The sequence below is a fragment of the Amblyraja radiata genome, chromosome 12 (assembly GCF_010909765.2).
Source record: "Amblyraja radiata isolate CabotCenter1 chromosome 12, sAmbRad1.1.pri, whole genome shotgun sequence".
Classification (NCBI taxonomy): Eukaryota; Metazoa; Chordata; class Chondrichthyes; order Rajiformes; family Rajidae; genus Amblyraja; species Amblyraja radiata.
Genome location: NC_045967.1, coordinates 38,670,536 through 38,697,367, shown reverse-complemented (window position 1 = coordinate 38,697,367; position 26,832 = coordinate 38,670,536). Strand labels below are relative to the sequence as shown.

Here is a 26,832-nt window from a genome sequence, read left to right as displayed (position 1 = left end):
GGTAGTTCTGGGGAGAATAAATGTTAAGTTCCTCAATACTATGAAAAGTTTGAGAAAGTAAATGTAGATTAACAGGATAACAAAATGATGTGGTACAAGATTATGATGACAACAAGAAGAGTTAAACAGGAGGTTAGAAGAAGGTTATTCATCAAGTAAGATGGCACAGTGGTGTAGCGGGTAGTGCTGCTGCCTACTGCTCTAGACCTCCATTGCTGATTGTGTGGAGTCTGCATGTTCTCCCTGTGTCTGCGTGGGTATTGCCCACAAGTTCTGTTTCCTCAAGCATCCCAAAGGCTTGCTAGTTGAAGTGTGCGCTGATTGATGCAAATTACCCCTGGAGTAGATGGCTGGTGGAGATTCAGTGTGGAACAGATGAGCATGTGAAAAAGATTAGGGTAGAAATTAATAAATGGGGGAATTGATAGGATTGCTCAGAGAGTTGACAGACTAAATGGGCCTAATGCCCTCTTATATTGTGAAAATATGTAAACAGGCCTCATTGCAATTAACCTTTTTAAAAGAGAGAATTTTCACACTAAAAAGATTTTAAGAAAGGAAAAAAGTATTGGGCGAGAGATTAGTGCCTGTTAATTGTGAGGAGCATAGATCGTGGTTAGATGGGGATGGTGCTGAATTATCTACTGTAGACAATAGGTGCAGGAGAAGGCCATTCGGCCCTGCGAGCCAGCACTGCCATTCAATGTGATCATGGCTGATCATCCCCAATCAGTACCTCGTTCCTGCCTTCTCCCATATCCCCTGACTCAGCTATTTTTATGAGCCCTATCTAGCTCTCTCTTGAAAGCATCCAGAGAACCTGCCTCCACCGCCCTCTGAGGCAGAGAATTCCACAGACTCACCACTCTCTGTGAGAAAAAGTGTTTCCTCGTCTCCGTTCTAAATGGCTTACTCCTTATTCTTAACCTGTGGCCCCTGGTTCTGGACTCCCCCCAACATCGGGAACATGTTTCCTGCCTCTAGCGTGTCCAAACCCTTAACAACCTTGTATGTTTCAATTAGATACCCTCTCATCCTTCTAAACTCCAGAGTGTACAAGCCCAGCTGCTCCATTCTCTCAGCATATGACAGTACCGCCATCCCGGGAATTAACCTTGTAAACCTATGCTGCACTCCCTCAATAGCAAGAATGTCCTTCCTCAAATTAGGGGACCAAAACTGCACACAATACTCCAGGTGTGGTCTCACTAGGGCTCTGTACAACTGCAAAGGACCTCTTTGCTCCTATATTCGATTCCTCGTGTTATGAAGGCCAACATGCCATTCGCTTTCTTCACTGCCTGCTATACCTGCTTGCTTACTTTCATAGACTGATGAACAAGGACCCCCAGATCCCGTTGTACTTCCCCTTTCCCAACTTGACGCCATTTAGATAGTAATCTGCCTTCCTGCCTAAAAGTGAATCGTAGATGGCAATTTCACCACTGATAACTCTGAGTTTTGATAAACATTGAGTAAAATACAATACCATTTGTGCCAAAAAAATGCCTGTTTAAATTATGTAATTTGCAGCTGATAGTGAACCATTGACACACTCGGTTTAATGATTGTTGATCTCACAGGTCTACGTCTCGCTGTTCCTCTGCCAATTTCCATTTTGTTATTGCTTTTTCCAAATATATTCCTAGTTAGGTTTTCAGCTAAAGAGTGGAAACTCGCATCGTGTTGAATATCCTGGTGGATTAATCATGCTCCGAGATATTATTGTAGGTGAATCTACAATGGTGAACGTATAAGCAGGTAATGATCTTGCCCAAGGCCTTTACATTCAACTTTAAACATAGAGAAACATCGAAAATAGGTGAAAGAGGAGGCCATTCGGCCCTTCGAGCCAGCACCACCCTTCATTGTGATCATGACTGATCGTCCCCAATCAATACCCCGTGCCTCCCTCCCCCCCCCCCCCCCCTCATATCCCTTGATTATAGAGAAACATAGAAAATAGAAACATTTAAAAACATGAAATCTTTGTACATGGCAAAGTAATGGATGATAAAATTTCAGGCAGTTTATCTGGTTGATCCCAAAATAATTTACAGCTTATTTATTTGCACCTTACAATAATTAGCCAATTCTCCAGTTTTTTTTCACATAATATACCGCCACAGAAGACTGTTGTCTTCTATGCAAGTTAAGCATAGATTTAGAAATGTAGCAAACGTTCAGTTTCACAGTTCCTGAAATGGTGAGGTTACCAAGCATGTTCAGTTGTTTAGTTCATGTGAACCAAGGTACAGTATAAAGCTGTTCAAAAGGGAACTGCAGATGCTGGAATATCGAAGGTACACAAAATTGCTGGGGAAACTCAGCGGGTGCAGCAGCATCTATGGAGCGAAGGAAATAGGCGACGTTTCGGGCCGAAACCCTTCTTCCCGGGGTTTCGTTTCGGCCCGAAACGTCGCCTATTTCCTTCGCTCCATAGATGCTGCTGCACCCGCTGAGTTTCCCCAGCAATTTTGTGTACCTACAGTATAAAGCTTTTTGTTGCATGCTAACCAGTCGGTGTCCATGATTACAATCAAGCTGTCCACAGTGTACAGATACACAATAAAGGGAATAATGTTTAGTGCAAGATAAAGTCCAATGAAAGATAGTTCAAGGGTCTCCAATGAAGCAGATAATAGCTCGGGACCGCTCTCTAATTATTGATAGGATGGTTCAGTTGTTGGATAACAGCTGGAAAGAAACTCCCTGAATCTGGAGGTAGATACAAAATGCTGAGGTAACTCTGCAGGACAGGTAACATCTCCGGAGAGAAGACCCGCAATATCACCCATTCCTTCTCTCCAGAGATACTGCCTGTTGTGCTGTGCGTTGTAAACCAGTATCTGCAGTTCCTTCTTGGTTCTTGGTTTCTTGGTCCTCCAAAATATTCCAAATGGAATTTAAACTTCCTACACACCGAAAGCTGGAGGTACGTGTTTTCGCACTTCTATACCTCTTGTCTGATGGGAGAGGAGAAGACGGAATGATCGGGGGTGAGTCTCTTCCTTGATTATGCTGCTGGCCTTGCCGATGCTTAGGTTTGTTAAGTTAAGTAGTGTGAAGTTTAAATGGAGTCAATTGGTTTACTTGATTGTCGGGGTGATTAAACAAGTCCAGGTTTCATTGATTGAGTATCATATGGTTAAACTGATGTACATAACCTTGGATCTAAAACTTCGTTACAAAGAACAAGATAGAGTGGATATGTTGCGGATATTTTCAGTACTGGGAGAGGCTCGGACCAGAGGGCACAATCTCAGAATAAAAGGGCGTACTTTTGGATAAGAAATAGGAGGAATTTCTTTAGCCAGACAGTGGTGTGGAATTCATTGCCACAGACAGCTCTGGAGGCCAAGTAATGGGGTATTTTTAAAGCAGAGAATAATATGTTCTTGATTAGTGCGGGTGTCATAGGTTACAGGGAGAAGGCAGGAGGATGTGGTTGAGAGGAGAAAAATAGATCCTAAATAAAAGTCCTTTATCTTTGGTACCTTTCTCTTAAATCTTCAGAATAGCTTCTCTAAGGTTATGACATCCTTTCTGAAATGTTGAGCCCACATTTGGCCAGCTAGATGCAAGCAAAGCATCCTTATTTTTGTGATCTGTAACTCTGTCTAAAGCCTGAATTTTTTGCCCACGGTTACCACTGACCAACATACCAAAAATATACTTGTGTTTTTCTGAACTGCCAATAGTGGCTTTGTGGTAAGTGTTATTCTAATTTAAAGTGGTGAGTTGGAAGATTGTGCACAGCTATTGCATAATATAATGATGTCACATGAGAAAGGTGAAGGGGAGAATCATTCACGAGTCAAGAGTGAAATGTTTAATTTTCATATCTACTGACAGTGGAACAATGTTTTTACTTGCTGCAGCAGCACAGCAGGTTTGTAAACACAATACACAGAGATAATATATAATAACAAAAATTCAATAATTTAATAACTCCCAATATTAGCGCAAAAACCCACCTCAAGGCTTCAGTACAACCAAAGACATTCCTTAGGTCATAGTTGAGGTTAGTGTTGAAGAACCTGATGGCTGTTGAGAAGAAACCTAATGGTCACAGTTTTCAGGCCTTCATTTCAGGCCTTCAAGTTTTCATACCTTCTTCCTGATGTTGGGGTGAAATGAGAGCATGGCCAGGGGGGGTTTATTGATAATACTGGCCATCTTTTGAGGCAGCGCCTCTTATTGATCACATCAATGGTGAGGAGGTCAATACCTGTGATTGATCGGATGTGTCTATCACCCTCTGTAATCTCCTTTGTTCCAGGCCACTCCAGTTGGTAAACCAGGCTGTGATGCAACCAGTCACTATGCTCCCTACCGTACACTGATAACAGGTCAAGAAAATATTTGTTGACTCACTGAATTTCTTTAATCTTCTTACGAACTAGAGCTTTTGATGAGCTTTCTTTATGATTGCACGAATGTGCATGACCCAGGCAAGTTTTAGACTTTAGAGATGCTGCGTGGAAAGGGGCCCTTCAGCCCACCGAGTCTGTGCTAAACAGCGATAATCCCGTATGCCAACACTACTCTACACACTGGGGATAACTTACAATTTTAACCAATTTTGGAGTGGGTGGAAACCGGAGCACCCGGCGAAAACCCAATCAGTCACAGGGAGAACGTATAAACTCCGTACAGGCAGCATCCGTAGTCGGGATTGAACCCAGGTCTCTGGTACTGTAAAGGGCCTGTCCCACTTACGTGTCCTTGGCACGCTAATTACGTGACCTCGTGGTCGCGTTGAGGCGCGACGGTCCCACGAAGGTCGCGTGCGACTTCATTCGACCGCACAGCCATCTGGAGCGCGCAACGCCATTTGAAGATGGACGCAAAATGCAGTAGTAACTCACCGGGACCGGCAGCATCTCTGGAGAGAAGGAGTGGGTGATGTTTCGTGTCGAGACTCTTCTTCAGTCTGAAAGAAGGGTCTTGACCCGAAACGTCACCCATTGCTTCTCTCCAGAGATGCTGCCGGTCCCGCTGAGTTACTCCAGCATTTTGTGTCTATCTTCAATTTTCTTGGCCCCGCTCTAGGAGTAGAAGTGGGGGCGGATCCGGACCATAACGGCCGTGAGCCCCAGGCCGAGCTCGGCGATCGTTTGCCTGCTTCTGCTGCTGTTGAAGGTGAGACGTTGTGTCGCGCCAGGGTCTTGGGCCTGTCCCACTTTGGCCGTCAGTTCCGCGACAGGCCATTGGTGCACGAAGATTTTGTTCGCTACAAAAATTTCAGAGCCCCGCGCGATGTCGCGCACAACTACATACCCTTCCCCGCTTCTCAGTGGGACCGGCCCAGCGCGGCCATATGATGCCCGTGCGCCTCAACGCAACCACGAGGTCGCGTAATTTGCGTGCCAAGGACACGCAAGTGGGACAGGCCCTTAAGGCAGCAATTCTACCATTAAATTGTTATGCATATTTTCAGAGATATGCCCTCCCATGAGAATTTGAAGTTGTTAACTCTCTCCATCGCCAACCCATTGATGAAGACCGGTTTCTGGATCCTCTGCTTTCTGCTTCTAAAGTCATCAATCAGCTCCTTGGTCTTGCTGACATTGAGAGCAAGGTTGTTGTTCTGGCACCATTCAATCAGATTATCACTCTCCCTCCTGCAGTCTGACTCATCATTACTGGTTATTCATTCAACAAAGTTGGTATCATCAGTGAATTTCAAATAGGATGTTGGAACTAGTTTTGGCTACATAGAAACATAGAAAATAGGTGCAGGAGTAGGCCATTCGGCCCTTCGAGCCTGCACGGCCATTCAATATGATCATGGCTGATCATCCAACTCAGTATCCTGTACCTGCCTTCTCTCCATACCCCCTGATCACTTTAGCCACAAGGGCCACATCTAACTCTTAAATATAGCCAATGAACTGGCCTCAACTACCTTCTGTGGCAGAGAATTCCACAGATTCACCACTCTCTGTGTGAAAAATGTTTTCCTCATCTCGGTCCTAAAAGATTTCCCCCTTATCCTTAAACTGTGACCCCTTGTTCTGGACTTCCCCAACATCGGGAACAATCTTCCTGCATCTAGCCTGTCCAACCCCTTAAGAATTTTGTAAGTTTCTATAAGATCCCCCCTCAATCTTCTAAATTCTAGCAAGTACAAGCCGAGTCTATCCAGTCTTTCTTCATATGAAAGTCCTGACATCCCAGGAATCAGTCTGGTGAACCTTATCTGTACTCCCTCCATGGCAAGAATGTCTTTCCTCCGATTAGGAGACCAAAACTGTACGCAATATTCCAGGTGTGGTCTCACCAAGACCCTGTACAACTGCAGTAGAACCTCGCTGCTTCTATACTCAAATCCTTTTGCTATGAATGCTAACATACCATTCGCTTTCTTCACTGCCTGCTGCACCTGCATGCCTACTTTCAATGACTGGTGTACCATGACACCCAGGTCTCGTTGCATCTCCCCCTTTCCTAATCGGCCACCATTCAGATAATAGTCTACTTTCCTGTTTTTGCCACCAAAGTGGATAACCTCACATTTATCCACATTATACTGCATCTGCCATGCATTTGCCCACTCACCCAGCCTATCCAAGTCACCTTGCAGCTTCGTGTCATCCGCAAACTTGGAGATGTTGCATTCAATTCCCTCGTCCAAATCATTAATATATATTGTAAATAGCTGGGGTCCCAGCACTGAGCCTTGCGGTACCCCACTAGTCACTGCCTGCCATTGTGTAAAGGACCCGTTTACTCCTACTCTTTGCTTCCTGTCTGCCAGCCAGTTCCCAATCCACATCAATACTGAACCCCCAATACCGTGTGCTTTAGGTTTGTATACTAATCTCTTATGTGGGACCTTGTTGAAAGCCTTCTGAAATTCCAGATATAACACATCCACTGGTTCTCCCTTATCTACTCTACTAGTTACACCCTTGAAAAATTCTATAAGATTCGTCAGACATGATTTACCTTTCATAAATCCATGCTGACGTTGTCCAATGATTTCACCACTTTCCAAATGTGCTGCTATCCCATCTTTAATAACTGATTCTAGCAGTTTCCCCACTACCGATGTTGGACTAACTGGTCTGTAATTCCCCGTTTTCTCTCTCCCTCCCTTTTTAAAAAGTGGGGTTACATTAGCTACCCTCCAATCCTCAGGAACTACTCCAGAATCTAAAGAGTTTTGAAAAATTATCACTAATGCATCCACTATCTGGGGCTACTTCCTTAAGTACTCTGGGATGCAGCCTGTCTGGCCCTGGGGATTTATTGGCCTTTAATCCATTCAATTTACCTAACACCACTTCCTGGCTAACCTGGATTTCAGTTCCTCCATCTCATTTGACCCCCAGTCCCCTGCTATTTCTGGCAGATTATTTATGTCTTCCTTAGTGAAGACAGAACCAAAGTAGTTATTCAATTGGTCTGCCATGTCCTTGTTCCCCATGATCAATTCACCTGTTTCTGACTGCAAGGGACCTACATTTGTTTTAACTATCTTTTTCTCTTCACATATCTATAAAAACATTTGCAGTCAGTTTTTATGTTCCCTGCCAGTTTTCTTTCATAATCTATTTTCCCTTTCCTAATTAAGCCCTTTGTCCTCCTCTGCTGGACTGAATTTCTCCCAGTCCTCTGGTAGGCTGCTTTTTCTGGCTAATTTGTATGCTTCATCTTTTGTTTTGATACTATCCCTGATGTAAAATGCTTATTAATTAGTCTGAAAAAAGCGTCATGACCCAAAATGCCACCTATCCATGTTATCCAGAGTTGCTGCCGTACCGCTAGGTTACTCCGGCATTGTGTGTTTTTTTTATAGTACTTATACGTTCTGTGAGGAATTTGGTGATGGAGCTTTGCTACAAGTAACCCAAAACTCTATATATAGATATAGATATAGATATAGATATAGATATAGATATATATATATATATATATATAGAGAGAGTTTTGGGTTACTTGTTATTACATGAGGTTGCACTGAGAGTCGCATTGAGTTGAAGTGCTCCTGTGTCACGAAGAAAGCCCAAACGGCTGGGCTCCACATGTCAGGTGGGCAGCATCTGTGCAGAGAGAAACAGTAAATACTTTGTGTCCATTATGTTTTTTTATCAGATCTTCTCTGAATCTTTCATAGGTCTGTTTCTCTTTCTCTGCAGCAGCTGTCTGATCTGCTGACTATTTCCAGTGTTTCCTCTTTATCCAGCGCCTGCTTAGTTTTGCTCTATGTTTTTTTTGTTGTTATCGCACCATCTCCCTCCAGTGCCATAATGGTATCTTTGATCAATACTGTCCCTCCTTACTGTTCAGCTGGTGGCACTTTCAACGGAGCTAGTTGGTTGGAAATTCAAGTCTCACTCCAGAGATTTGAGCACAAAAATCTGAATGCGTGAGAAGAAAGTTCTGATTAATCACAGGAACCTATACAAATCCTCATTGCCAATGGGGAACTTCCGCTTGTGTCTTCTTTCAAATTCATACAATGCAGATGTCAATCCCCCTTTTCCTCTCTAGTCTTAGAACATTATGATTCACGGTAAATAGTGCACCCATCTCATTTACTTTAATGTGGCAGTTTCCATTTTTATATTTTAAAACAAAAATGTACGAAGAAGAAAAAAGCCTGTGATTTCTTGGTGGTTCTGAGGTCAATAGACAATAGGTGCAGGAATAGGCCATTCGGCCCTTCGAGCCAGCACCACCATTCACAGTGATCATGGCTGATCATCCACAATCAGTACCCCGTTCCTGCCTCCTCCCCCATATCCCCTGATTCTGCGATCTTTAAGAGTTCTATCTAACTCTCTCCTGAAAGCATCCAGAGAATCGGCCTCCACTGCCTTCTGAGGCAGATAATTTCACAGATTCACAACCGTCTGTGTGAAAAGGTTTTTCCTCATCTCCGTTCTAAATGGCCCACCCCTTATTCTTAAACTGTGGCCCCTGGTTCTGGACGCCCCAACATCGGAACACGTTTCCTGTCTCTAGCGTGTCCAAACCCTAAATAATCTTATATTTCAATAAGATCCCCTTCAATAAGCCCAGCCGTTCCATTTTATTAACATATGACAGTCCCACTCTTGGGACTGCTCCCAGGTCTGCTTGACCTGAGGAGGGCCAAGTAACACCTACACCTTAATGCCAGAATATATTCACTCTGTTTATGTACAAGAGATCAGATAGATTAGGCACAATTGTATGAATGTACATAGTGTTGCAAATGAGATTAATGATCTATAGATTCAAATATTCACACGGAGCTATGAAATTGTGGCAAAAATCACAGGGATGATTTAAAGGGATCTGAGTTAATATTCTTGGATGCAAGAAGATAAAATGGAAAAGGGCAATGAGAAGAATATGCATTTTTCACAACTATCGGATATTCAAAGTACATTTGTAATGTAGGAAATGTAGCTCCATATTGAGTACAAAAAAACTAACATGAAGGGCAACCTGACAATCTGGTAATCTGATTTAACAAAAAACAATAGAGAATAATTCTCAAGATCATAACTTATGCTGATGATGCGTGAGAGACAATAATAAGGTAAGACATTGAGAATTATTCCCTGCTGTTTTGTAAAGGACAGTCGCAGTATATTCTCAATCTACCTGATGGGCTAGACTAGGCTCAATTGAAAGGAGCAATTCTGATGTTCCTTAATGCTGTATGGTTTCATCAAATATAGCATTTTCTTCCCAAGTCTCTGGAGTGAAACCTGTACTGATAACCATCCAACTGGGAGGTAAGCGTGCAACCAACTGAGTGATGGCTGAAACTGGTAAGCCTGCATACCTTGCCATTCCTTCTCTGCATGCAGTGCATCCGCTGTTCTACTTAGAGCCGAGAAGATTTGAAAGGGGCATTATAAAGTCCAAAACTATTTAAATGAATTACATAAAAATGAGCTAATCCTGTTTCCAGTGGCTGAACTGTGAATAACTGGAGGACAAGGATGAAAGATGATGGCAAAAAAAATTCTGAACATGCAGGCTTTTTTTGAGTAGTGAGGAACTGTGGATGCTGGTTTATATCGAAGATAGACACAAAATGATTGAGTAATTCAGCAGCTCAGACAGCATCTCTGGAGAAAAGGAATAGGTTTCAAAGGTCTTTTACTGTCACGTGTACCAATTAAGCATGCAAATTACTGGGGTTCCGGCCACAAGTGCCACCTATTCCTTTTCTCCAGAGATGCTGCCTGACTTGCTGAGTTATTCCAGCTTTTAGTGTTTATCTGCAGACTTTCTTTTGTGGGTCAAACAATGCAGGACTGAAACCTGACAGGATGTTGGAAACCAGGTCAGCGACATATTCTAGAAGAGAATAACATAAATTCTTGGAGAATGAGAGTACTGTGATTCTGATGGACAGTTGGAGACTTTAACTAGTTGGGGTTTCTCTTCAGAAGAGCCAAGTCAGATTTAATGCCCAAATTAAAACCAGAAATTGCCAGAAATAGTCAGCAGGTTATTCAACGACTATATGGAGAGAAAGAGTTAATGTTTCCAGGCTCAAAGGTTCATCAGAGCTAGGAAGGAGAGAAACCAAGTTAGTTTTGAGTTACATAGAAGGTGGGAGAAAGATGGATAGGACAACAAATATGTTTGATAGGGAGAGGCTGGGAATGCTGATGGAATAAGCAATTGATGAAGTTACCTGATTGATAGATTTATGGGGGCAGTTAAAGAAAGAGAGAGAACATGGATGTATAAACTATGAAACAAGTGCATGTAGAAAGAAATAACACAATCAAAGGAACATGTGTAAAATTCAGAAGTAAAGGATATTCCCAGCAGGTTACAGCTTGCTAATGGAGGGAGAAAATCTGAGCCAAGATTGTACATGGATGACCTGCAGCAGATTAGACTAGTCCAGGTAAAATAGAAAGAGCGAGTTATATAAAGTTTGCAGAACTTGGTATCATATCTGATAGGCTGCCCTTAAGGATGATCAAGTGCTGCTCCTTGAGTTTTTGTTGGGCTTCGTTATAACAGTGTAAGAGGGCACAGCTATATTGCACAGAGTGCCAGTGGGCTTGAGCAGTAAGGTAGCAGGCAGAACCTTGCAGAAGGCCCGGTAGCTTACATGCAGGTGCTCTGCAAGGCACTCACCAATTTGTAGGTACACAAAAATGCTGGAGAAACTCAGCGGGTGCAGCAGCATCTATGGAGCGAAGGAAATAGGCGACGTTTCGGGCCGAACCCCTTCTTCCAGCATCTGCAGTTCCTTCTTGAACACTCACCAATTTGTGTTTGATATCTCCAATGAAGAGGAGACCACCATGTTAGCACTAAGTGCTGTAAATTAAATTGGAAGAACAATTGGATTGCTGCTTTACCTGGAAGGATTGTTTTGGGCCCCAATGGTGGGAAGCGAAGAGATGAAGAGGAAGGGGAAGTGTGGAAAGAGGAGAGGGGTTGGTGGAGATTGAATTGCAGGCTGCTGCCTTTTTTGTCATTATAATACTGTAAAATCTTTTGAGTAAAGCTTGATTCTGATGCGAAAGAGGGGTCAATCAATGCACTGACTCGTGTTTGGATATGTTTCCAAGGGATCAGGAACCATCAAGTGTTTGGCTTCAAAAATGACCAGGATCTCGTCTGTTGGAGGTAATTACAGCTATGTGCATGCTCATACATTTTACAGACAGTAGGAATGAGAATTTTGTCATTTGCATTCTTGATTTCGATATCAAAAACAATTATAGCAGGCTTATTCCACCCTGAGATCAACAAACTCGATTCAGCCCAAGGATGGAATCTTTTTTGTTTATATCTCTCGCTTAATACCGTCTTTGTTCAGACTATCCCTGCTAAAGAAGACAAGATTTTTTTCAGTCTCATGAAGCAAATAATGGGGCATCTGTTGTAAAGCATAGAAGGTAGATGCAAAAAGCTGGAGTAACTCAGCGGGACAGGCAGCGACTCCGGATAGAATGAATGGGTGATGTTTCGGTTCGAGATCCTTCTTCAGCCTAAAGTATATATTGACAAAGCTATGAAAATGGAGTTCCGAGATTGAAATAGATGTCATTGAAAATGCAGAGTTAGAATATTATTGTGGTGATAAGAGACAAGGGTTATTGTTGGGCACTCGGGCCAAGTGATAAATGATGAGGATGTTCGTAGAGATTTGAGATCTTGGAACAAGGGAAGAGAAGGTACCCACAGGGGGCAAAGGTTTTGTTGAAGTACCAGATATTTTGTTTGATCTCCCCATCTATAAATTTGTTCAAGCTAAGTTTTCAATACTGTTCACAATATGGTTGTGGATGGAGTCTGTGTGGCATTCTGAAGAGAATTAATCTTGCAATGTTATTCTCGTGCTCTTATTTTCCTCCCTTCAGAAACAAAGCCTTCTTAATTTTTAAGTGTGTTTGTATATAAATGAGCACAACTGTGTGTTTTATTATGCTGTTGCTGCCTTGTATACCATTTATTACTTTAAAGTGAAAGTTTATTGAAATATTAGATTTTTTTTGTCGGGCTATATTCTTAGCTTCTAGTTCTGATTCACCTGAATTTGGCAGAAGTAGAGATGTAATGAACACGTTTGGGTGAATCGGAGTTAGACTCCACTTTGTTGTCCCACTCGCAACAGTCCATCGCCCTTGGAGGTTGAACGGTTAATAAGAAAATTCAAGATACCAAACCTGAATTTTTTTCACACTTTTGAAGTATTTCACTAAACTATGTAGTGAAAATTGTTAGTTGCTCAGCAGAATCATTTTCAGGTGCCTAATTAAAAGCTGTGGGGGGAAAAAAAGCCTTTTTAAAGAATAGTGCGACCTTCCTTTGTGAGGTGAAATAATGCAATTTCTGGCCAAAAATGCCTTTTTGTGGAAAGTGTATGTTTGATTTTACACATGTGTATCTGTGTATATCCTTACATTTTTCATTGTATTATCAGTCATTTGGATCGTTGATGGGTCTAGATTTTTGGAATGAGTAATTATGAGTGCTACTCAAATGGTAACTACCATTTATTTATTCAGTTAATCTGGTTCTTTTGCCTTGGTCTATAGTGGTGTACAAAATAACAGAATGGCTTCCATTTTGGTCACCCCATTACAGGGAGGATGTGGAGGCTTTGGAAAAGGTGCAGAGATTTACCAGAATGATGCCTGGATTAAGGGATTTTAGCTAGATGGAGAGGTTGGACAGACTTAGATTTTCTTTGTAATGCCGGAGGTTATGGGCAGATCTGATAGAAGTATATAACATTATGAGAGGCACAGAGTAGACAGTTAAAACCATTTGGCTCTGATATTGTGGACTGAAGAGCCTGTTCCTGTGCTCTACTGAGTTAGTCCAGCACTTTGTGTCTGTATTCTATGTTCTCTAAAGTAACTTGAGATAAGAGAACATTTGGGCTTTTGTCTCTACAGTCCAACTTGCTCTAATTGGTTAAGGTGCACCCACTTATAGAAACATAGGAAAAAGGAGCAGGGGTATTCCATTCGGCCCTAAGAGCCTGCTATATTATTCAGTATGATCAGAGAGAGCGTCATGAGTATTTAATTTGCATATATATCAATAATAGAACAATAAAATTCTTACATGATGGCCACTGGGAAGAAGCTATCCTTGAACCTAGTGGTCATAGTTTTTTGGACTCCTGTACTTTCTTTCTGACAGTAGTGAAATGAGAGCGTGGCCAGGGTGGTGCCTGGTTGTGCCTGCTCCTGTATCTCAATACAATATTGCTACACTTTTCTCCATATCAGGGCTCTCGCTTAACTTTTTTTCCCTGTTGCCAGCCGGGCAACCTTGACAGCTTTTTAGGTTGCCAAATGACAGTTTAGGTGGTCATTAAAGACGGTTTGCATGAAGCGTGTGATAATGTGCTTGGACGAAGTGCGTAGTTACCAGTTGGAATTATGTTCAATGAAGCATTCACATGTTATGTTTAAGAAGGAACTGCAGATGCTGGAAAATCGAAGGTAACCAAAAGTGCTGGAGAAACTCAGCAGGTGCAGCCGCATCTATGGAGCGAAGGAAATAGGCAACCTTTCAGGCCAAAACCCATCAGTCTGAAGAAGGGTTTCGGTCCGAAACGTTGCCCATTTCCTTCGCTCCATGGATGCTGCTGCATCCGCTGAGTTTCTCCAGCACTTTTGTCTACATTCACATATTATTTCTGCTTCAAATAAAGTCACAAACTAAACATATTCACCAATCAAGACATTATATATACCGCAATGACATGCAGCAAAATTACAATACAATATCTCAACTCTTTTTACACATTGCAATTGATGCAAGCATGGTTTCTGTGAAGGACCGAAAATTACCATGACATGGCCATAGCATGGGTCGTTATTGCTATTGGCACAGAAACACTCAGCTTCCCACATAATTTATCAATAACAAAATATACAGGTTGCAAGGAAATTTCTAAAGGCATTTTATGATAATTGTTGTTAAAACTGACTATACCCATCTGACAGGTTAAACATTACACTAACTGACAAGAGATGGCCAAAGGACATAACTGCAGCAAATGTTCTTTTGGTAATATGTTTAAAGGTGTCAAAACAAATAATAACATTGGGTATTAAAACACATTTGATTGCATTCCGTTATCAAACATAGTCAATGTTCGCTCTGAAGACCATGAAGCACAATAGGGTCAGGGGGTGTTTGAATCAGTGCGGGGTGAATAGATGGCGGTGGGGGGTTTGAGAAGGCAATCGGTGCGGAATGGATGGATTGAGGCAGGTGAATTAGTACGTGTTGGTTGGAGTATGTAAAATTGTGAGGGGAGATGTCAGTGGTGTTGAATGGGGGGTCAGTATGGAAGGATGGGGGGGGGAATTAGTACAGGATGAATGGGGGTAGACAAAAATGTTGGCGAAATTCAGCGGGTGAGGCAGCATCTATGGAGCTAAGGAAATATGCAAAGTTTCGGGTCGAGACCCTTTTTTCAAACTGTTCCCCCCATTCTTCTTGAAATGGGGGGGGATCAGTACAGGATGGATTGGGGGGGGGGAGTGGTCAGCACAGGTTGAATGGGGGGGATCAGTACAGGATGAATTGGGGGGGGGGTCAGGACAGTGTGGATCGGAGGGTCTGTGCAGAATGAATGGGGGATCACTACAGGATGACTGAGGGGATCAGTATAGGATGAATGGGGATCAGCACAGAATGAATGAGGGGATCAGTACAGGATGCATGAGGGGATCAGTACAGGATGAATGGGAGATCAGTAAAAGATGAATAGGGAGATCACTACAGGATGGATGGGGAGATCACTACAGGATGGATGGGGGATTGGTGCAGGGTAAATGGTGGGTGGGTCAGTACTGGATGAATGGGTGGTTCAGTGCAGTATGAATGGGGGGAGAAGTGCAGGATGGATGGGAAGGGGGCAGTACAGGATGAATTGGGGGACCAGTGATGGATGGATGGGGTGGGGTGGTAGATGGGGAGGGGAGCACAGGGGATGTCAGTGAGGACTGAATAGAGGAGGGAATGGGAATCAGTGCGGGATGGAGAGGAGGGGTCCCAGGATAAGAGGGGTGGAGGGGGGTGTACAAGAGAGAGAGAGAGAGAGAGGGAGAGGGTGGGGTGAAAGGTGCAGAGGAGGTGGGGAGGAAGGTAGATCAGCGCTCCTCAGACAACATCGCCCTGCTGCCTTGGCCGTCCTGGTCCAATGCCAAAGTGCCACCGCCTCCCGACGGGAATGTGCGGGTCCGAGCGGTGGAGCTCAAAGATCCTATAGCTATAGGATCTGTCGTGCAGCTGCTTCAGACGGCGGAAGGAGGCCTCCCTCTCCCTCCTCCCGGCCTCGACGTGCGGGAGGGGTTGTATTGAAAGCGCCGTTGGCGGATTACCTTCGGCTGCTGCTTACAAATCCGCCAACGGCGCTTTCACAACCCCTCCCGCACGCCGAGGCCGGGAGGAGGGAGAGAGGGAGGTTCCTCCCGCCGGGCGGGGTGCGGGAGGAGGAAGCGATGGAGTCGCTGTCGCAGCCGCTGTTGTCGCTGTTCGGAGCCGGTCATTCGCTCCAATCCTTCGCCACCACGCACCTAGTATCTTTGCCCCACGATCAAAGATACTAGACGAATACAGCCGCCGACACGAAACGTCACGTTCCTATTCTCCAGAGATGCTGCCTGACCCGCGGAGTTACTCCAGTTTTTTGTGTCTATCGGTATAAACCAGTCTGTGATTGCCAAGCATTTAGGTTGCCCGGCTGCACTTTGAGTGGTCAATGGCACCCGGGCAACCGTTAATTTCGAGCCCTGCATATCACCTTGGTGTCTTTTGTACCTGGAAATATATTAACCTCCTTAACGATATTGGGGTCTTCGTACATACCTTGTTTACCCATTGGGCATGTCAAGAATCGGACCCATTCTTTCCCTCATTGTTTCCAGCCTGTTCACCTCTCTTGCTTCCATCGGTGGATAATTGTCTGCCGTTAAAATTCTGATTGCATTTAAATAAATCAAATTATAAAGACAAAGCATTGTGCCTGACAAAGGGCCATGATCAGGATGGAGCAATGAACACAAGCAAGATAGGAAAATCTTGCTTGTGATTCTTGGGGAGGAGGTAGAGGCAGGTGCGGGACTGTGAGATTATAAAGGTAAGATCTCTTGAGGAGATGAGGTCCGTGAGAGGGAGACAATGGCATGATGTTCAACGGTGGGGTCAAGGTCCAGCTTTGTACATTTAATTATTCCCAGCTGGGATTCAACCTGATTCTGTGGATCCATAGTCCTGACTCCTGGGTGCTACCATGCTGTGTGATTAATATACATTTCCCAATTATTCACCCTGAAATATCTATACTCCTTTGCTTTCCAAATTGTGTACATGTTGCCATTTATTATGATAAGTAATCCAAGTATGTCCCAGAAAATGAAGACCAAGTATGGTTATAAATTTGGATTAAGTTATGTTTGTGCGGCTTAGTCGATAGTGCCTATTCTTGAATACATGCTTCTTCAAATCAAGGCTATCCAAGACAATTTTTTCCCTTTGTGTGGGTTGAGTACATAGCAAAGTTCGATTAACATTACGTCATAGCACAGGACTGTCAGCAGATCTGCTTGTGGCAACTCCATGCTGAGCAATCCAAAATTTAAACCCCACAATTTATCATCTACCCTCTATTTCAAATGTTTATCCACTTTTTTCTATTATGTCCACAGATCTGTTAACAATCCTTACTGCAAAGAATTTTATCGTCCAATATTCCAATGTAGAAATGACGTCATTCAGTTAATGAAAGTATTGTATTAATGAGTTTTTATCACTGATTTGCTAACCAATATTATTGGGTGTTAAGATCGTGAATAAGGAGTAAGCTATTTAGAACGGAGACGAGGAAACACTTTTTCTCACGGAGAGTGGTGAGTCTGTGGAATTCTCTGCCTCAGAGGGTGGTGGAGACAGGTTCTCTGGATGCTTTCAAAAGAGAGCTAGATAGGGTTCTTAAAGATAGCGAAGTTAGGGGATATGGGGAGAACGCAGGAACGGGGTACTGATTGGGGATGATCAGCCATGATCACATTGAATGGCAGTGCTGGCTCGAAGGGCTGAATGGCCTACTCCTGCACCTATTGTCTATTGTCCAATGTCATAAGAATTAAAATCAGGAGCAGCCGATATAGCATTTCAAGGCTGCTCTATAATTCCAGAGATCTGATCTTTGGCCCTGACCCCACTTTCCTTCCCAGATTCCATAGCTCCAGATTTCAATTTAATATGACACACTGAACTAAATACAGTTTTGAAAAATATTACTTGCATTTCAAGACTTGCATGCTAATGAAAGCCATGAATGACAATTATGCTCTAGTTGTAAGAGTGAAGTTTTTTCAGCCAATATATTTTATACTAGTTCAGTTTTTCTATACTTCCCCTCCAATTTATGTTTAGATGTATATTTATGTTTCACTTATCAAGATGTCAGTGGTTGAGATGGAATACGTAAGGCAGTTTATGTTGAGAATTGTTTGTCTGAAGTTTAAATTTTTTTTTTAAAAGCAGAACCTATGATAGACAATTCACAAGACCATCACTCAGTTGGGTGCTACTACTTTTTATTATGGCTTTGGCAACTGCGAGAAATGCAGATGAGCATGGATCCAGTAGAGATGAGGGTTCATTAGAGAAGATAGGAGGTTGTGGGGTGGGATGGATAAAGATGGATATTGATGGAGAGGAAGCGGGTATGGGCATTTCCTCATAAAAAGTTGGGGGAAATGCCTCCGACTTGCCTGGCAGAGAATGGACGTCATGGACCACCTGCCAGTGATGCAGGTTTTGTTGGGCTCTTGAATTAAAGTTGGAAGAGGGCACAACACAACACCACCTGCTGCAATGACTAAGCCTGTCCAGTTTGCGGGCACGTGTGCACTAGATGGTAGGGTTAGTGGTGACTATCAAGCATAGAACATTATTTGACATCAGCACACATGGGTAGGGATCATCATGCTTGTGTGCTTCCTATACACCGCACAACCCTGAGCAAAAATCTGGAACAACCTGATTAGCTTTTTGATAAAATTCTATCACATTACGTATGAAAACAATGTTCCACGTTGAGAGAGGTTGAGGGGTCAAAGCTTTCTGGTGGGTGATGATCTGTGAAGTGACATTGGATTGCAGTGTCATGGTCCAGAGAAAGATGAAAGGAATTGGTGGTTATTTATAGTTAGCTAAAGTTGTCGTGGGTAAATAGCAGTCCTGCTGTTATCAGCAGGATTTAATGACAACATCAGGATTTGAATAGAAAAAGGAAATCCACAGATTTAGATAGCACTATATCCGCGAATGAGAGCATATTGAGGAAACCCAGTTGAATAATTCCAAGAAATAGGTCAATGAAAGGAATCCCAGAGAATTACTCATAATAGAAGACACAAAGTGCTGGAGTAACTCAGCAGATCAGGTAGTATCCATGGACAATGTGAATAGGTCACGCCGGGAATCTTCTTCCGACTGTTGTGTGGGGTGGGGGGGAGGAAATCTGGAAGAGTGGAGGAACAGGGCAAAGTGTAGTAGGTAATGGGGTGAGGGACAATTTGACAGGCAAATTGGATAAAGGCTAGAGATGACAAAACAGATGATGTAACACAAAAGGATTGAAGGATTGCGAATTGTGAGCCCTGGAGTTGGTCACAATAGTAACCGAACACTGAAATAAATTAAAAATAATAGCTTGATTTATAAAACTACCTAACAAGAAATAATGGTGGTAAGGATGACTAGTAATGAGCTCTAGGCCAGACTGTAATTATTCAGGTTGAACTAGGGGGACAGATGTGAGAACAAGGGTCAGTGTTGCTAGAAAGGGCAGTTACAGCAGAGATGGTTATTGGCTGTTGCAACAGCATTTCATGCAAAGAAAACTAGAAAATGGATGGAGCACATGCAGCCCCCCCTCAGGAGAGAACAGCAACAGTGGCAACTAGACCGTCTGAAAGAGACAAAAAGAATCTCAAAGTAGAAATGTTGTTAAGGTCGTAAAGCTGGCTGATGAGAGAAACAGAATAACAGAGATAGTATGTGATTGGTTGGACGTCATTAGAAAATAACCTAGTCATCTGAAAGTTCCAAGATTAAAAAACAAAGAACGACAGATGTGTAGGAAGGAACTGCAGATGCTGGTTTAAATCGAAGTTAAACACAAAATACTGGAGTAACTCAGTGGGACAGGCAGCATCTCTGGAGATAAAGGATAGGTGGCATTTCAAGCTGAAACATCACCTATCCTTTATTTCCAGAGATGCTGCCAGGCTCGCTGAGTTACTCCAGCACTTTGTGTCTATCTTTAGTTCCAAGATTAAATCTGGTTCTCCAATATTATGGAGTCAGTACCATGGTTGTAAACTCCTTTAGAAGTTATTGTTTAGTTTAATATACTAACTACTCTCATGTTGCGAATGTCTTAAAATTACAGGCACTCCCTGACTTGTGTAAAGGTTGCGTTCCGTGATCCCTTACGTAAATCAGATTTTGCATAAGTAGAAATCACCATACCCAACCTCATCTCTTGCCCGAAATAACTTACTGAACATATCGAGTCAAGTCGAGTCACATTTATTTATATAGCACATTTAAAAAACAACTCTCGTTGGCCAAAGTGCTTTACATTTGTTATAAGAATAGCACAACAAAACAAACTACATACATATATACATGTAGCCCTCACTCAGAGGACGTCAGGAAAGGTTTGGGAGAATAGATAAATAAGTCTTTAGTCTTGACTTAAAAGAGTCGATGGAGGGGGCAGTTCTGATGGGAAAGGGGATGCTGTTCCACAGTCTAGGAGCTGCAACCGCAAAGGTGCGGTCGCCCCTGAGCTTATGCCTAGACCGTGGGATATTCAGCAACCCCAAGTCGGCCGATCTGAGGGGCCTGGAGGTGGAGTGGTGGGTGAGAAGACATTTTATGTAGGTGGGGGCAAGCCCATTGAGGGCTTTGTAGACATGGAGGAGAATCTTGAAGTTTATACGGAACCGCACAGGGAGCCAGTGGAGAGAGGCCAGGATCGGGATGATGTGGTCCCTTTTTCGGGTGCCCGTCAGGAGTCTCACTGCGGCGTTTTGGACCAGTTGCAGGCGGGACAGGGAAGATTGGCTGATGCCAGTGTAAAGGGAGTTGCAGTAATCTAGGCTGGAGGAGATGAATGTGTGGATGATCTTTTCCAGGTCATCAAACTGGAGGATTTAAAAAAAAAAATTTTTAGCTATCGTCCGAAGCTGAAAGAAGCTAGCTTTTACCACGGCATTGACTTGTTTGTCAAATTTCAGTGCTGAGTCAAATATCACGCCAAGGTTTTTGACACGAGGTTTGAGTTGTGGGGTAAGGCTTCCAAGGCTGCCTGCTATCATTTTGATTGAGTCCGAGGGGCCGAGAAGGATGACCTCAGACTTACTCTTGTTTAGTTGGAGGAAGTTCTGGGCCATCCAAAACTTTATATCCTCGAGGCAGTGGATAAGGTTAAACAGATTTGATTGTTTTTTGGGCTTCAGGGGGAGATAGAGTTGGGTATCGTCTGCGTAGCAATGAAAGGAAATGCCGTGCCTTTCAATGACTTGGCCTAAGGGGAGCATATACAGGGAGAAGAGAATGGGGCCAAGGATGGAACCTTGTTAACTGCCTTGGAGGTGTCCGGCTACATCTGGGGCCATTCTGAATAACCACCACAGCCATTGTTGGGCTTGTGTTCCGTCTTGCCGTTGGGACACTTTCTGCAGCATGCGGCCTTCTGGGTAAGCTTGATTCCAATGTAAACTTGAGTGACCATAGTTGTGGATATTAAGAACTGCCTTGATTGCACTCGGGACTGAGAACAGAATTGCTTACGTCGATGCGAGTTTACATGAATTCGAGGAGTGTCTGTATCCAGTTGTACAGGGATTACCGCACTCTGCCAATTTTTATATTTTTGAAATTTACCACACTTATTTGGAATTTTATAATCTACTTTTTAGATTGAAGATGGAGGGAAAGCTGCTTTGTCGAAGAAGCTACAGGTCGGCGATGAAATTATAAACATCAGTGGCTCCCCACTATATGGCTCCAGGCAGGAGGCACTCATCCTTATTAAAGGATCTTTCAGAGCACTGAAGATGGTGGTGAAAAGGTTGGAATCATTCCATTCAATTAGAAATCTGATTGATATCTGCTATTCTGTTCACACTTAATTTGCAAAGTTTGAGTTTAGTTTTGGATTTTTAGAGATACAGCATTGAAACAGGCCCTTTGGCCCACCAATTCTGCGCTGACCTGTGACCCCCCCCCCCCCCCCCATACACTAGCTATTGTACAGACTAGGGACAATTTTACAGAAGCCCATTAACGTACAAACCTTTATGTCTTTGGAATTTGGCTGGAAACCAGAGCGCCAGAGAAAGCCCACGCGGTCACAGGGAGAACATACTAACTGCGTACAGACAGCACCCGTAGTCCGGATTGAACCCGGGTTCTCTGGCAGCAACTCTACCGCTGCACCGTTGTGTCGCCCTTTAATGTGGAGGTTTGCTTGTCTGTATTATAAAGCATAAAAGTAAATGATATATGTGTGTGCTAACCAGTCTAATTTTTTTTGGAGGTTTTCATTTTGGTTGAGTTTCTTTTTTAAGTCTCATTCCTCTGATGTGGCCAATAACTTTTCATGCGTTCCTATTCCAGGGAGCCCCACCCATACATCATGCATTCTGTGAATCTACCGTTGTATATGTGGTTGCTTGGCATTAACTAATATGAGATCTTCATGATGGGTCAGTCTGATATTTTCTTCTGTCATGCCTGTATTGAATTGTACTCAGCAGGAGCCTGATGGGGGTGTTAAATGAAGGAGAGAACAAATTAGTCTTGGTAATGATGGCCAAGAAAATAGAAGATTGTTATAAAAATTCACCTCGTTCATCAATGTTGTGCGGGAGAGAAAATCTGCCATTCTTGATATTCAAAGGCATTACCTTTGCCAAATTGCCTGTCATAATATCATGGTGTAAATTATTGGCCAGGAATTCAACTAAACCATTCTGGTAAATATTCTGTTATAATAACAGATCAGAGACTGGATATCCTGTGGTGAGCAACATGCCACCACCCACAACATGCAAATAGACTGAATGATGGAATGCTCCACATGCCTGGATGAGAGCAATTCAATCAACACTGAAGAAGCTCGGCCAAAAGCTTTTGCTTGACTACCACCTCATTCATTGCACCATCTGTGTATTGTAGCTGCCATCTACAAAATGCACTGTTGCCATTCATCCAGACTATTCTGCCAACACTACCCAAATCTATAACTTCCCACGACCAAAAAGGACAAGGGCAGCAGACGCATGAAAACACTATGACTTATAGTTTCTTCTGCAAGTTGAATGCCATTTTGACTTGGAAATATTTTGTCGCTCCTTGTTCATTGTGGGGTCAACATCCCAGAAGTATAGCATCGTGAGAGTACCTTCAATGCTTCAAAAAGGTGCCTTATCATCTCGGGGATAGTGGTTATGGGCAGTAATTGCTCTGCTTACCAGTAATTCCCACATCCTGATGAGTGAATGGATGAAAATGACAGTTCAAGATCCTGGATAGACACAAAATTCTGGTTGGAGTAGCGGGTCAGGCAGTGTCTCTGGAGAAAAGGAATAGATGATATTTCGGGTCGAGACTCCTTTTCTCCAGAGATGTTGCCTGACCCGCTGAGTTACTCCAGCATTTTATGTCTATCTTTAGGGAAAACCAGGATCTCCCATTCCTTCCTATGCAGTTTGAGATCCTAGCTTACTGCTTTGATTTTTTAGAAATTGATTGTCATAGATTATTGGGGAGCATGGAGATTGCATGAGGATTGGGGATATTTTCTGATTGTGGCGGAAGGTTATTTAATGCTGTGGTCTGAGGCGCTGTGATCAGAATATCTCCTGTGAGGATTGAGTTATGGAGCACTGAGTATCTAACAGTGCCTGAAAAAGAACCTGGAGAAATAGTGCACGTTTAAGTAAAGAGTAATCAATAGCCCTGTCTGAAGACAGTGAAGGTGGCAGTGTGTGTGTGTGTGCGTGTGTGTGGCAGTGTGGCAGTGTGTGTGTGCGTGTGGCAGTGTGCGTGTGGCAGTGTGAGTGTGGCAGTGTGTGTGTGCGTGTGTGTGTGCGTGTGGCAGTGTGTGTGTGCGTGTGGCAGTGTGTGTGCGTGTGGCAGTGTGTGTGTGCGTGTGGCAGTGTGCGCGTGTGGCAGAGTGTGTGCGTGTGGCAGTGTGTGTGTGCGTGTGGCAGTGTGTGTGTGCGTGTGGCAGTGTGTGTGTGCGTGCACTGCTGGTAGGATAAGTGGAGAAATTGGCCAGAGAAAATAATCTGTGTTCGTGGGAATGGGCTGATAATTTATGAAAATCCATGAAGATTTTTCTCTGCAATGCCAAGATTTCTATTCATGACTTCAGTTGTCAGTAATTTTGTTCTAATAATTTTAACTGAATTGTGTGAAAGTGTAAAGATTAGTTTATATTGGGGCTGGGAGAATTATTCTCGTCTACAAGTTGTGCAACTTCTTTGAGGCGGTAGGTAACTTTTCGTGTTGTGGCACGTGTGGGTTTGCTCCAGTGATCTCTCCCTTCCTCGCACATTGCCATTCTTTGCCATGAGAAGATGGTAAACTGGACATTTGGAAGAGAGTCCTGCATCTGCTCCCTCGCAGATGATATGTGACATGAATTTGCCAATAAATAATGTTTACAATGCACTTAACTCATTGCGAACATGAGTTCCCAGCATGGCCTCTCCCAATTCTACTTCTGTAATTTTCTCCAGCTGTGCAGCCCTGTTAGCAGCCTCTGTTCTGCTGAGTCTGGCTTGCCTTGCAGTTCCTTGCCCACTCGAATGGGAAGTCAGCTGCAAAATCACATTTGCAGACAACGTTTCTGAACTTTGCTGTATCGCTTATTTGTTATCCTCTCCCTTACTTTGAGTTCTTTGTACTTTGATCACTTTCAAAGTGCATTTGGTTTTGTGCAGTACAAAAGCAGATGTATGAGCAATGAGATGCATTGAGCTGCTAACAAGCCGGTTTTGTGATATACTGCTTGGCCATGTGTGAAGCTATTATCTACCAGCCTGCCTGATGCTGTGCATGGACGAGTTGTGCTGTAGGAAAAGGGCCTGTCCCACTTACGTGTCCTTGGCACGCAAATTACGCAACCTTGTGGTCGCGTTGAGGCGCCCGGGCATCGTATGGCCGCTCGTGGCCGGTCCCACTTAGAAACGCGGAGGGGTATGAGGTTGTGCGCGACACCGCGCGGGGCTCTGAAATATTTGTAGTGAACAAAATCTTCACGTGCCAATGGCCTGTCGCGGAACTGACGGCCAAAGTGGGACAGGCCCAAGACCCTGGCGCGACGCAACATCTTGCCTTCAACAGCAGCAGAAGCAGGCAAACGATCGCCGAACTCGGTCTGGGGCTCACGGCCGTTGCGGTCCGGATCCGCACCCACTTCTACTCCCAGAGCGGGGCCAAGAAAATAGAAGATAGACACAAAATGCCGGAGTAACTCAGCGGTACCGGCAGCATCTCTGGAGAGAAGCATTGGGTGATGTTTCGGGTCAAGACTCTTCTTTTCAGACTGAAGAAAAGTCTCGACACAATGTCACCCATTGCTTCTCTCCAGAGATGCTGCCGGTTCCGCTGAGATACTCCAGCTTTGTGTCCATCTTCAAACGACGTCACGGGCTCCAGACGGCTGTGCGTATGCATGAAATCGCGCCCGACCTTCGCGGGACCGTCTCGGCTCAACGCGACCATGAGGTCGCGTAATTTGCTTGCCAAGGACACGTAAGCGGGATAGGCCCTTAAGGGTGTCAAAGGTTATGGGGAGAAGGCAGGAGAATGGGGTTCAGAGGGAAAGATAATTCAGTCATGATTGAATGACAGAGTAGACGCGATGGGCTGAATGGCCTAATTCTGCTCCTATGACGTATGAACTTATGAGCGTGCAGTTACTACAGCAATGATTAGCACATTTTGTGTGTGCCGAGTTAATTTTTAGTATCTTGGCTTATGCACTTAATCATCAAGAGATCTGCTCGGCTTTGGTAGTAAATTGTCAACAAGAAGCTTAAAGTCTAATTAGCTCGTAAACCAGCTCTTGGGATGAGGGTTTGATACTTTATTTGTCAGCTCAGCTGGCCACTACAAAGAGATGCCATTCGATACTTTAAAAGCCCCTGGTGATGGTGCAGAATGTTCAGCAGGGGGCCACCTATCACAACTTGAGCTGGGAAGTTGGTGACAAACCCATATTATGCAGGGCCCAGCCATGATGCTCAGTCTCTGCAATTGTTGGTGTTTTCACAGTGTTCTCAACTAATCACCAACTCTATGCTTAAGAGTTCTGTTAATAGTTACGCGGTCATTCCCACAGTGAGCTGGTGGGTAAAAGAATTGCCTCGAGGTATGGTTCTTTTCCTCTGCTGAATCGACTGATTATGGTCAAAAACAGATTTTGGCTGTTACAGCTGACTTCACTCTCCCAGCGAGAGGACTCAATCAGGTTTCTCATTCCTGGAGTTTATCCAGTAATCCAGCCTGCTTTATTGCATGGTGGGCTAAAACTCGATTGGACTCAGTTGAGGTGATCCTTTGCAGTTGAAAAACTGTCTGCACTCCTTGTCGAGGCTCACGGGTGAAGGATGGCAAGTTGTGGCTGTGGAATTACACACGGCATAGAAACATAAAGTCCTTAAAGCACTTTGAGGAGAGGCGATATTTTGAAAGCGTGGCTCACAAATTACTTGGCTGCTTACGTAGCTCAGCCCGAAGTTTCGTCATATTTCATCCATGTGCGCTGTGCAAGTTGCCACAGTGATGCTAAGCTTTTGGAAGGCAAATGAGTTCCTTGAAAAAAGAGGAACGTTAGCATCTGTGGGGTGTGTGCTGAAGATGGGACAAAGGGATTTTGTGAAAAAATATTGGTATAGAGTTGAATGGCCAAGTGGCTTATTTCTCTGTTGTAAATGCCTGCAAATCTTTCTTGGGAAAACTAACATCTGTAACGAATGACGAGTGGCTGGTAATTGTTACCACTTCAACATAGATATGATGTAAATTGAAGTGATAATGGCCTAGATTTTACTGAGTGGAGGCTGAAGATGAATTGCCATTTAGATTCCCATTCCAATACTGACCTTTCTGACTCGGGCCTCCTCCACTGCCAGAGTGCGACCACACATAGACTGGAGAATCCCATTCATATACTAACCTTGCAGTCCTGGGCCTCCATTACCAGGGTGAGACCACATGCAAACTGGAGGATCTCATTCCTATTTCCATACTGACCTTTCTGGCCTGGGCCCTCTTCTATTGCCAGTG

General features: G+C 43.7%; 1 protein-coding gene across 4 annotated transcripts in view; it reads left to right on the top strand.

Annotated features, from left to right (window-relative positions):
- shroom4 (shroom family member 4) overlaps positions 1-26,832 on the top strand; it is a 106,657-nt gene that overhangs the window by 11,173 nt on the left and 68,652 nt on the right. For 3 of the 4 annotated variants that reach the window (XM_033030567.1, XM_033030569.1, XM_033030566.1), the window contains exon 2: positions 21,450-21,601. The exons of the other annotated variant lie outside the window; for it this stretch is intronic. In XM_033030567.1, the coding sequence (XP_032886458.1) occupies positions 21,450-21,601 (152 nt within the window). The remainder of the gene's footprint in view (positions 1-21,449; positions 21,602-26,832) is intronic. 4 annotated transcript variants of the gene reach the window in all.